The 12,411-nt window shown below is 35.9% G+C and overlaps 1 protein-coding gene across 6 annotated transcripts in view; it reads left to right on the forward strand.

Moving 5' to 3' along the window:
• NBEA (neurobeachin) overlaps nt 1-12,411 on the forward strand; it is a 511,508-nt gene that overhangs the window by 268,272 nt on the left and 230,825 nt on the right. For all 6 annotated transcript variants that reach the window (XM_052812195.1, XM_052812196.1, XM_052812200.1 and 3 more), the window contains 2 exons: nt 3,324-3,432; nt 7,083-7,249. In XM_052812195.1, coding sequence (XP_052668155.1) covers nt 3,324-3,432; nt 7,083-7,249 — 276 coding nt within the window. The remainder of the gene's footprint in view (nt 1-3,323; nt 3,433-7,082; nt 7,250-12,411) is intronic.

A 12,411-nucleotide genomic window follows, 5' to 3' on the forward strand; every position in this document is an offset into this window, starting at 1 on the left:
TCTTTTTCAAAAGTCTGTCTTTCTGGCAAGCGATTTTAAGACTAGTGTAATTCTTAATGGTCTTCTAGATGCAAAAGCACAGTTTACCTAGTCTTTGAAGTTCTCTTAGGTGCATACAAGCACCTAAGGTAAGTGAATCACAGTATGTCCCTTATTAGCACACATCGATACAATATTATTTAATGATTTATATAGTGTTGATAGGCTGTGGCCTCACTTTTGTCATAATCCCAATGTGCTGACTACCGTGCAAACAATTTTTCATCTTTTTTTTGAAGAAATCACAATCAGTGATAGAAATATGAGAGTGCATGAAAAAAATGGCTAGACACAGTTGAAATAACACCGAGATATCCCATAGATAAGATTTTTGACAACAAACAAAAAGGAAGAGAGCAGGTATGTCTGTGGTTTTAAATAAAACCAAATAGCCTGGACTGGCCTATGTTCATACTGCTTAAGGTTAGCACCTGCTAGAGCAGAGCGTCTTCATTCACCCTATGCAGCACTTAGTCCAGCTCTTCCCTGAAGCCTGTACAGTTCCTGTTTCACCTTAAGATATGATTACTAATTTGTCTGTTTAGTTCAGATTGTTTGGAATAACATGAAGGCTACCCACTAGAATGATGTGTTCTATGTGTGCTGGGGTATGGTATGAAAACACCTGCAGAACATTCTTGGGCTGCACTGGAGAGAGTTTAGGTTGATTCAGTCTCATCGATGTGTCTTCAGTGAACTGTCCCTTGGACCATGCCTATACATTTTCTGGATGGAAGTTAGAGCAAGCCAAAAAATGAGCAGGGGCCAAGCTAATGATTTGAGAGCCGTAGGCAGTCAGGACCCAGTGCTCAGCCATATTCCTTGGTCCCCTCTTATTTGTCATCTCCTTGACTTTGGACCCTGAAGACTTGCGGTATTTCAAGGTTACCTAAAATCTGGCTCAGTTTGCCTAATGTGCTGTCCAAAAGCTGCAGCAACTCTGAAGTTGTTCCCAAATGCATCAGGTCTCTTAGTCTTTGGAGCAGAAAGGTCCGTTAGAGGGGCGGGAGGTACAGCTGGCATCATCAGCAGTTCCAGCCAGCTAATTTGAATCATCTGTTGCACGTTGATAAAAGTTTTCGTTTTCTGTAAAACACCAGAGACTAGTGTCAACAGATTTTATTTTGGTTTTTATCTTTTTTTTTTTTATATATATATATCTTTTCTGTGAGTACTGGAAAGAGCTTTATTTATAACTTGTGGAAATTAGCGTTCTCTGGGAATCTATTTGAAGTCCCTTGTAGGTATTTCAGTGCATAAATGGGCACAGAGAATGTGGACAATTCTTACTACAGATAAATACAACTAAGATGAAGATAGTATGTATTTATCATTGCTCATGAACAGAGGCAGCTTAGGTTGTTTTTTGAAGTATAAAAACCATGCCGAGATGTCCCAAATAATAAACCCAGTGGATCAAAGTTAGTACCGATCTTTTCTCACCAAATTCTTGGTGGCAGGGAGTGTCTACGAAACCTATTGATTTCACCTAAAGCCATTTGGAACTAGAAATCCTGCCTGGACCACAGCTGGCTCAAAGATACTGAATTTACACTGTGCTCCATTTATTCAATATTTTATTCATTCAGGAAGGGATGTACAGCTAGTAGACACTTGAAGTCTCTGTGTTCAGTTTTGAAATCCTAGCCAGTTGCTTCCAGGCCGTTAATGTCATATGGAAAAGTTCAGGAAGACGTGTGATGCAAAATTTGATTGGAGATGTTAAACACTCACTTCTAGTATTTTCTCATTTTAGAGAAGCTTGTTGAAGTCACGAATGCTCACTCCTAAGCCATATCCGAGGGCAGTTCTACACTTACCTCTAAACAATAAAAATCTGAACACTTATCAGTAATAAAATACTTAACAGTAATAAAATACTAAAGCATATCTTTCAGCAGGGTAGATTAAAAATAAAGCTAAATTTTTAAGACTACAACAGAGGCAACTTTAGTCTTTCAGCTTATAGTTTGCCAAAAACTTTTTGCTTTCAAGAACAGCAGAGTTAGATATAATAAAAAGGCTTATTAAAAGCATGAATGTCCACTGTGAAACCTTGATCCAAGCTCGTTTGTCATTATCTCCAAACAGAGGCCCCAATATTTATATCTTCCCATGCCACAGACCCATAATAAACATTAACTCAGGGTAAGTGATTTCCTTCCTTCACAGATGGTAGAACACACCAAAGGAGGCAAGAATAGAGTTCACGTCTTTCCATCTTATAGGTATAAGGTCTAATAATCATGGTTTTCATTTCTAATAATCACGACTTTCATTTGTGGCACTTCTAAGCACCAGACACCAACCTTAAGGTGGAATTTGCTAAAAATTTCACATTCTTAATATAAGAATCTCTGAAATTAAGTGTGTTTCCCTGATGCTGCCAGAAGGAAAATCCCAGACCGTATGCCAATTTGACACAAAGAGGAACAGTTCTTCCTGATCCTAAACAGACCTGTCAGATCTTTGCATCCTGAAAGATATTTCCTCCCTGCTGACAAGAAGAGCAAAGCAATTTTTAATAGAGCGGGCAACCTCAGATGTGGACTGTAGGGACAAGAAAGCAATTGCTTCCATTCTTCCTGCCCAAAAGATATCAGCATTATTAACAACACAATGTCGTTTATGCTGCAATTTTATTATGTATCTTGTGGTGTTTGGTGGTCTTTACAGGAGTCTTAATTTAAGGTGTTTGATTGACATCCTCAGTCTCAGTCCAATCTTAATCTATTTTTTCCTTCTTTTTAAGTAAGATTTGTCTAGTTCTGATGCCACGAAAACTTGGAAACATGATGTACTTTTCACTCCAGCGTTTGAAAAACATATAAGAGATACTTATATTATTTTGCAATTTTAATAGAATTTTAAATCTTCTGCAATCTCATGATTTTTTAAGACTTTGAAATTGGAATATTTATATTTAATGATATAATGGTATCAATAAGAGTTTAAGCAGTTGTCTAGTTTTTTTTTAATGATAGTATAGTATTCATTTTCATATTGAGACTGCTGTTAAAAACATATTTGAAATATAGTAAATCCATAAAGAACTTTTCCCTTCAATAATAAATAGCAAGCTTTTTCCATATAACATGATTTGTTTGTGCTTTCACAAATGCAGAAAATTTTGGATAAAATTAAACTTTTTATGTCAACTAATTGGCAATTGCATTACAGTAGTTTCATTAATTTTAACTTTTTCCATTTTAATTAAATCTGCTGAAATAGCTTATTTGAAGTAGCTTAAATACAAAGGTTGATTTTGATTTTTCTTATCTTAGATTATTGTGTCATGCGATGAAAGACCATATAGTACGTGTCGCAAATGAAGCAGAATTTATTTTGAACCGACAAAGAGCTGAAGATGTCCACAAGCATGCTGAGTTTGAGGTAAGCCTGAGAGTTGGTGCATTTCTGCTTCTCTGTTTTCACTCAGTTGTCACCTAGACTGTAACCCCATACAGTAAAGTTTTTTTTCTTCCAAGAAAGAAATTTACATTGAAGGCATTTCAAAACTAGTTTTTAAAAGCTTTGGTAAATGTCAAACACAAGGAATGGGTTTAATTCCTCATCTCCTCACTGAAATTCATGAAAATATTTACAGCTTGAAGAAATCCCTTAATCAGAATGTCTCAACTGATATGGCAGACCCTTAAGTTCACAAAGAACTTTTCTGATTTATTGCAAATAGTCATGCAAATGACCTTAGTAATTATTTTTTTTTTATATTATTAACAGTATATGTGAGTTCAGTAAGAAAGAAAAGTAATTAATACACTTGTGGCACTTCACAAAAAATAAGGAATAGAAATAATTTCTTAAAGAAAATCAGTATTTTAAGGTAATTTTGTTAGAACATTTTGCATTTTGGAGCACTTTAGAACATTTACTTGCTATAATTTATATACTGAAATATGGTATTGCATATCTTTCTTGCTAGTTAGGAATCATTAACTACTGACAGCAAGATTGTGTTTAAAATGTCTATTCTTTTTAAGTTTTGGAAGAAGTAACAGAGCAGTTGACTCCCATAACTCTTTAACATCTGTAATTCGTACTCCTAAAAGGCGTCAACATTCAATTGCTTTTTTCATCAATGAGTGTTGCAGTATACAATTTAAATTACATTGCTTGCAAATGATACTTATATACAAAAAAACTATTTTTAAAACGTGTTCTGTTTAACAGCTTTTTGATTATTTCTTCAGGATTAATTTTGTTCCTACTCAAAAAATTTTCATGCAGAAGTGATGGAGTAAAGTTAAAATTTCATTTTTTACATTGCTTTATCAAATAGGTTTTTGCATTCTTATGGTGTTTTATACAACATTTCAGCATCACTGTTTTTTATTACTTCCAAACCTGCGTGTGCTTGTATATATTTGTTTATATGTAACTATAGATGCACAAACATACATTTCCACATATTTTAATGCTCAAGTGACCTAACGTTAGTATTAAGATAGACTGACTTAGTATTGATGATAATAAATAGCTATATCAATTTATTCATCTGTCAGAAAATGTCACCAAGCACCTGGTGGCTAGAAATAGGATCCGGTAATCTTAGTTTTGATGAGGTTTTTATCTCCTTGAAACAGCTCTCTTAAATGTGCACTTTGATGTACTAGTTCTTGTGCTCCTTGACCTAGCTGAAAAGTGTGAGACCCAGAGATATCTGTTGTCATTTTGAATACACATAACCTTTACTTCATTTTGTCAGAGCAGACAGCAGACGCTTGTCATATGGGATTGCAACAACTTTATTACCAAGCATATACTGGATATTTTGAACTTAGATAAAATCACATTTACAATTAAGTGTGTGTCAGAGTGAAGTTTCATATTGCCTCAACAATAAATAACATTTGATATTTATCAGAGCATCGTGCAGTAACCTAAGATGACAATAGAAGATTGAGTTATCTGCTCTTTGAAGAATACATTGAGGTATAAGATCTGTCAGAACTCTAGACAAAATGAGAATATTCAATTAACTTCCAGCTTCTGTTAGCAAATAGGATTTAGAATATTAACTAAATTCCCTAAAGGAATACCCTTAAGTCAGTCTTATTGTCTGGTAAAGAAACCAACACATTTTTCATATATGAAAATTTTCATTATTTTTGTCACATGAAAAACCTCAGCTACACATTGTAGATGAGTAAGATAAAATCTGCAAGTCATAAAAGAAAATTATGAAATGTAGCCTGTGTTAAATATGAAACTCAGATGTACTTAAATAAGGTGATGGTTAAAGTCTGAAAGAATGTTTTCTATATTGTCTTTAATAATGGTAGGTATATAACGGAACATTTTATTATTCATCCTACTTGAAAGTAGTAGGGACAAAGAGATTTCTGGTAGTTTTCTGTTGCATAATTGTAAATCTGTCATTTTGTTTTAATAAGCTGTATTGGTATATGTTCTGGGTTTTAGTACATGTTAATCATTGCTCTCAGCCAGAGAAGCGAGTGGCTATTTTATTTTTACCTTTTAAACTTTAATTGAATCATTATGGGTGAAATTATTTGGCCCAAGCTGCACCAAGTTACCGTGTCACCTGTGTGGTGGGGAGGCCATGGACCAGCATCTAAATTTTATCCCGTGCCTCCAGTTGCAGTCAGGGCCAGGGAAATTCCTCCCGGAATGGGTGCTTCACAGTTAACTTTCATTTTGTTAACCTTTGTAATTGTTCAGGAAGAAAAATGAAAATTTAATTTTACTGTCCAATGAGCTGGTGAAATATTAACCTCATTACTAAGGCGGATCATTGTACTAATTGGTGCTTCCCTGTACAAGAAGATAAATTGAAAAATGAATTAACCCTTTATGAATTAGTGTAACAATTGTTCTTTTCCAGCTAGATCACTTGAAATAATGGCTGTAACACAGTGGAAAGACCACTGTTAAATTCTTTCTGAATGCTAACGTGATCTGTACTAAAAAGGTAGTGTGCAGAAATATGAAGAATAAGCTACAATTTAGTATATGGTTAATTTAATTTTAGTTGCTCTTTTGAATACTAGAAAATAGGATTCTATTCAGTGCTGTGTTACAGCACTGAATGTTGGTTAAATGTTCTAGAGTGGTACACATAACTATGCATGCAAAAATGCCTCTTAAAAGGTGATTTTAAATTAGCTGTTTTGAGAATAATCTAGCCTTTGTAATTTATACCTAGAAAATGATACTTACAATGGAGTTATTTTAATTAGTATGGCTACATTTGCTTTGTTTAGACATTTTGAAAGGATCTTTACTAGGAGGAGAAATTGAATTTGAACTTAATATGATTTTGAGAAAAGAAGTGGAAAAATTATATTGAGTTTATTATACATAAAGAAAGGATTTATCAAAACTAAAATACACTACAGAGTTTTGACAGTGTTAGAAACAAATTTGCATGAAGGTCAATAGCCACAGCATTTATTTTAGAGGTAGTTATCTCTTAAAGGAAACATGAAGAAAACATTAGATCTTTTTCAGTTTTTAACCATTAGGGTTTTTTAGAAGTGGTGGTATGTTATGAAAATTTTTCATGTTGTGATATGAAATAGAAAATATGCTCCTTAATTTCATAGCTAAAAGAGTTTCTCTTTAGCATCCGTAATAATAAAAATTATCAAATGGCTTTTTAATTGTAGGTTTTATTGCAATTTAAAAATCAAAAACAGTGTACATATTTTTTTCCTGTATATTATGCTATGTATGTTATACCTGTATTTTATACCTGAGAACACATGAAACTTTTACAAATAAAGACCAACTTTTAAGGCATATCTGTGGTCATACATCTACATGCAGAGATGTATAGCTAAATGTTTTTAATTGCAATTCTGTTGTCTTTGCCCTTGATATTTCAATTTTCCCATGGATATATATAGTAGTAGAACCATTTCAATTGAATGGTGTGTCCTACTCCTTTTAAAAGTATTTTAATGAATTCTTGTCATGTTTAAAGAGTTTTAGTAAATAATAACCTTAAGGTGACTCTAAATAGCCTATCTTTTATGAAGTAGATGTACTTTCATTCCTAGTCGCAGTGTGCTCAGTATGCTGCTGACAGAAGAGAGGAGGAGAAGATGTGTGATCACCTTATCAGTGCTGCTAAGCATCGAGATCACGTTACAGCCAACCAGCTGAAACAGAAGATACTCAACATACTAACAAATAAGCATGGTGCCTGGGGAGCTGTTTCTCACAGGTAAGCTGCAAACATAAAATGTGTGCCTTTAAATGTTACTTTCAAAGTTTAAGAGAAGCAGTCATTGTATAACTGAAATATGAATGTATTAGGAGCTAGTATTACTAAAATATATTTTCTCTGTTAGTCTTTTCTTCAGCTGGTTCTCGAGAAGTCCTCTTTGCTAAAGATTCACAGATCAAACTTCTTTATAGGCTGCGAACATAGTATTTGACCGTATTTTAAATAAATTGTAATGGGTATTTGTTGATTATAATGCAGTTTTACTGTTAGTATGTCAGCAGGTTTTGAGGCTCCTACCAGTATTAGAATCTGAGTGGAGTGTTCTGAATGACATATTGAGAGAGGTAGAGATTTCCATATAGACGTTGACAGAGGAAGCCTGAAATAAAGAAGAGAGAATCAAAATGACTTGTCTGATATTGTAGAGTAAGTCAGTATTAGAATAACCAGCAGAACCAGGTCACTTGAGTTGCTGTCTAACGCTTTCTTCTGTTTATAGCTTTTTCTGTGCAACTAATGAACTGGTAAGATCCACTGGTAAATTTTAACTCTTCTACAACAAATCAGTAGTCAGTGCCAGCCACGCACGGTCAAAGTCTGTATGCTTGGAGCAAAACTTACATTGTACTTAAATGTAGTGTGTGCAAAGCTGAAGATAACCAAAGAGCAGCTCAATTCTGCAGGTTCTCCTGTTAAATAAATAAATAGATAAGTAAATAGATCCAAAATATATGATTTCTAGTGTATGTGAGTGATATTATAGTATTTGAGGTTTTAGTCAGAGCTGTATTGAGTCCTGTTTTTAAAAATTCATTCTATTCAACACAGAGGTGAAATTAAACATTTTCATATATCATGCCAAAACCCAGAGCCTTGCTCTTTTGAGTCACAAAAATAGCCAGTGGCTAAGGTGCTCACCCTCACGTGGAAGACTTGAGCTGAAATTGCTTCCTTCATTCACAGCAAGGTCTTGAGCTTGGGTCTGCCATGTGAGTGCCCTGTCTGCAAAACTAGAGACCGCCAAGTCTCTTTCTTCTTTGTGCATTCTAGCCACAAATACGTGATTATTTATTCAGAGCGGAACAGCTCAAAGAAGAGAAATCAAGGAAGTTCTGCTCCCAAATATCCAAATTTTTACAGCTTGATTTTTCTACTTAAATCCTGTTTAAGTCTGCTCTGAGTCAGGCAGAGCAGAACAGGAAGTTCCATTTTAGCTCTGAAAACCCTTTTCAGTAAAAATCTAGTTGAGACTGACAGACTAATACAAAAACTTTTCTCTAGATAAATATTTTCTTTAAAAAAAATCTATCTGGATTTAGCTTGAATACATATCTAGGGCTTAAGCCTATTAGAAAAGTTGCCAAGTAATAAATTTGACACATCAGTAATAAGGTTTAATAAATACCACATATACTGTTCATTCTTTTTGTAATTCTCTCTAGTTGGTTCTTGCAGTTATGCAGTGTTTAAAAAAAAAAATGAAATTTTTCATGTTCATCATCCATATATCTTCCAAAAAAATCCGTATTTCCTGGATGATGATGGAGATGTATTTATTTTTTAAGGTGGTAGGAAGTGTGGAAATACAGTCCTATAGAAACTCTGTAGTCTAACACCAGAGACATTCTGGTGGCAATTACAAAAATGACTAGTAGATGACTGTGATATGGTTAATTCAAAACAGCCTTACTCCATAATGGACACTCGTGTTATCTCTAGTTGAGGCTTAAAGCTGTGTATCTGGGGACTCGAACCTGATGAAAACAAGTGCAATTTTCAGTCCTTTTAATGTCTTTGAATTGTTGAATAATGTTGTTGCTCAAGTTCGTGAATGGCTGCAGACACTTAAATCGGTTCCTGGTCACTGACTTCTTCAGGAGACCATCTCTTCTTTGGGCCAGATAACTTTCCTCTCCAGGACTGTTGATTGCATCCTAAATGGCAACAGACCACCGCTGCGGCTTTTTTTGCTCTTCAGTCCACGATACTTTTTGATGGGCCGTGAAGCAGCTTGACACCTGTGACAAACCTAGCAGATTTCTTACATCAGACAAAAGAAACTCTTTATTTTATTCCTGTCATGCCGCTTCGCCGGTGTGTCCGCTTCTCAATTACTTGCAGGGCCGCTTTCTCATTTCGGTGCTCGCCGTGTTAGGCGCGGCTGCCGGCCTGGTCGGTGTTTTAGCCGCGGGCTGCTGCTTCACCCGGAGAAGAGGGGACATGGAGACAGCATGAGGTCTCCAGGTGGGGTTCCCCACCTGCAGGAGACCATCAGGAAGCAGATGGCCTCAGGTTTGCCGTGGCAGCTGTGTGATCCACCACACAAGGGCACCTTCCGTCACGGGGCCTGGCGGGCTGTGAACGGAAGGGCCTGGCATGGCGGCAGGCAGGGGGAGATGGCCGGTGGCAGACGCTCCGAGCCTCGTTAAGGACCAAGGTCACTGGTTCTCAGTGGGCGGAATTAAAAGGCTGCAGGTGCAGAAAGTAGAGAGGGGGCTCGCTAAACTGCTTCGGCACAGAAGGCAAAAACTGCTGGTAATTAGGTAGTTCCTCCAATACTTTTTATATGATGGAAGTTGAGATGGGTTCTCAAATTGTACCTACCTTTGGTCTTGACCAGCAAGAGACACAGCAGGCTTCAAGTCTCCATTTTTAATTCCTGACAAACAGTTACAACATTAGCAGCCTCTTTATAAACCGATGCTTCTCTGTGCCCCAGGAGATACAGCCTGACTGGAATACAGACTTACTTAAAAAAAAAAAAAAAAATAGGTTGACACTGCAGACCTCCAGACCTCTGTAGTGATTCCATCGTTTCTGTTGGGGAGAGTGTTCCTGGTTCTGAAGGCACACACTGCTGGTCTGCTGTCCCCCGTGGGAGCTGGAGACCGTTCGCTGAAACGGTGAATTTGGGATATTGTTCTCAGGCCCAGAAGGGGCAGGGAAAGAAACAAGCAACCACTTCTGCATGGTAAATACTTGGGCAATAGCAATGCCTTTTGACGACCAAAATGGGTAAGATAGGTAAGAAACTACTGGGGGGGGAGGAGTGTGGTTCTTAAAAGCTTCAATTCTCTATCACATACACAGTCTACAGCTACTGGTTTACTGATAATTGTAGCATATAGTACATCTATATGTGGCTTGGTTTGTCTCTCTACAAGGTAAAGAACAATTTTAAGGTTCTTTGACATAGATGCTCGTGTTATAAAATATTAAGGTCTCATTTTGTGAACTATGACCCGGCTGTAGAGAAAATTTTTCCTTACAAGCTCCACAAAGAGCTTGTAAGCATCCCCAGCTTTTGCATCTGCGTGTATTGTTTTTGCAGAAAGCAGCAACCAGCATTTACTGTGTTTAATCTGTAGGTGCCACAAAGTTTACTCTTTGTTATTAAGAAACAAACAGACTATTAAGAAACACAGAAACAGCACTGGGATGAAAAACAAGGGGTGTGATGAGTGAAATTCTATAGTATTTGTAAATTATGAATTTTTAATATATTATCATAAACTCTTCTCAAAATGTCTGAAGAAACAAGAATGAAGCTGAATGGTGTGAGTCAACAAAATACCATGTGAAACTTTCAATTCTAAGTTATAGTTACATAAAGATAGTTGAATTAAAAATAACATAACATCGTAGGTGACTTGCATTTCAATTACCTTCTTAAGTAGCTATTCATTTATGAAGGAGGAATTAACTACATGGAAGTGCTCCACCACTTGAATAAATGCCTACAAACACAGTACCATTGTACAATCTATCCCTGTCCATACATTAATCAATCAGTACAGTTTGAGTTGGTCTGAGAACCTGTCTACTCTTTCATCTCCTTCTGTCTAAAAATGGTAATTAACAGTTTTGAAAAAAAACTTTATTTTATATTGCTTATCAGTGTTAACTTCTCTCCTCCTTCACAAATATTTTCCCTTCACCTCTTAAAGTGAAAACCAAAGTTCTTTTGCTCCATTTCTTGCAGGTTTGAGCATCAACTCCTCTACAACAAAAGCAAATTATTGAATCATCTTATTTTCTTCTACATATCACAGACAAAGAATAATAGATTTCAAAATAAATCTTTTTAGTTTGTTATAAATCCCGTTTGTGCCCTTAACCCAAACTAATTCTGTTTTCCTCATTTTGGCAATTTGACACTTTTAGGTATTTTCGTAATAGCTTACCCTAAACAGACTGTTTTTTCCCTAATTTCAGCATTCTACCAAAATTAGAATTCTGCAGGTTTTTCCCATTCAGATGAGAAATTGATAAGTTCGTTATTTCTTTGATGTATTGCCACTTATTCAGAGTGAATATGCAACATCCTATTTCCTTGAACTCAGGAAGAATCAAACAGGGTGTTTCATAGCTTAGCGTTCAAAGCTTCTTTAAGCCAGCACTTACCCTTAGCTTTTTTCAGGGTTATAGTCTTCATGTCACAACATATGCTTCCTTCTGTCTTCTCTGTCAGCTTCATATGGTGCTTCTCTTCCTCCCCATCTGCTTCTCTCCCCATACACATCTTTCTTAAAAAAAAAAAAAAGTTTAGTGAAACCTGTCTGTACACACAGTTTGAATTCCTTATCAGCCATATGCATGCCTGTGTTTTGGGCCATAATATGTTACCATATTTATTTGGAGTATTCTCTTATTTCAGCTTCTTGGTTTAATCAGATATCTCAACTTTTTAAAAACTTTTGTTCAAGAATACTGTATTTATAGCTCTACCTTACAGTTTCGCTAGGTTTAAGGCAATCTAGGGCAATACAAAGAGTTCTGAGTTTCAGTTTGTGTTCTAAATCTAAATATGAAATACTTGTCATAGATATTTTCACATGATCAGTTTTGATATACACAGGAGGATTACTATAATGAGAAAAATGACATTTAAAAATGAGACTTGGTTCTTTTGCTTTCCGTGATTTGATGAAGGAGGTTCCACCTACATTAAAGCAGCTTTACCAAATAGCAAGTATACAAGGGCTTTTTCTGTTCAAATCCATCTTTGGTTAAACTAGACACCCATAACAAATTAATCATTCATGGTGGAGGGCAGAGCTGTCAAACTCATTCTGTGGTGAAGACCAAATTTGTCTGGGGAGACGGGCTGGAAATAAAAAGTTTCTTGCCAGACAGCTAGTTTTACCTCTCACTACGGC

The sequence above is a fragment of the Harpia harpyja genome, chromosome 17 (genome assembly GCF_026419915.1).
Source record: "Harpia harpyja isolate bHarHar1 chromosome 17, bHarHar1 primary haplotype, whole genome shotgun sequence".
NCBI classification, from domain to species: Eukaryota; Metazoa; Chordata; class Aves; order Accipitriformes; family Accipitridae; genus Harpia; species Harpia harpyja.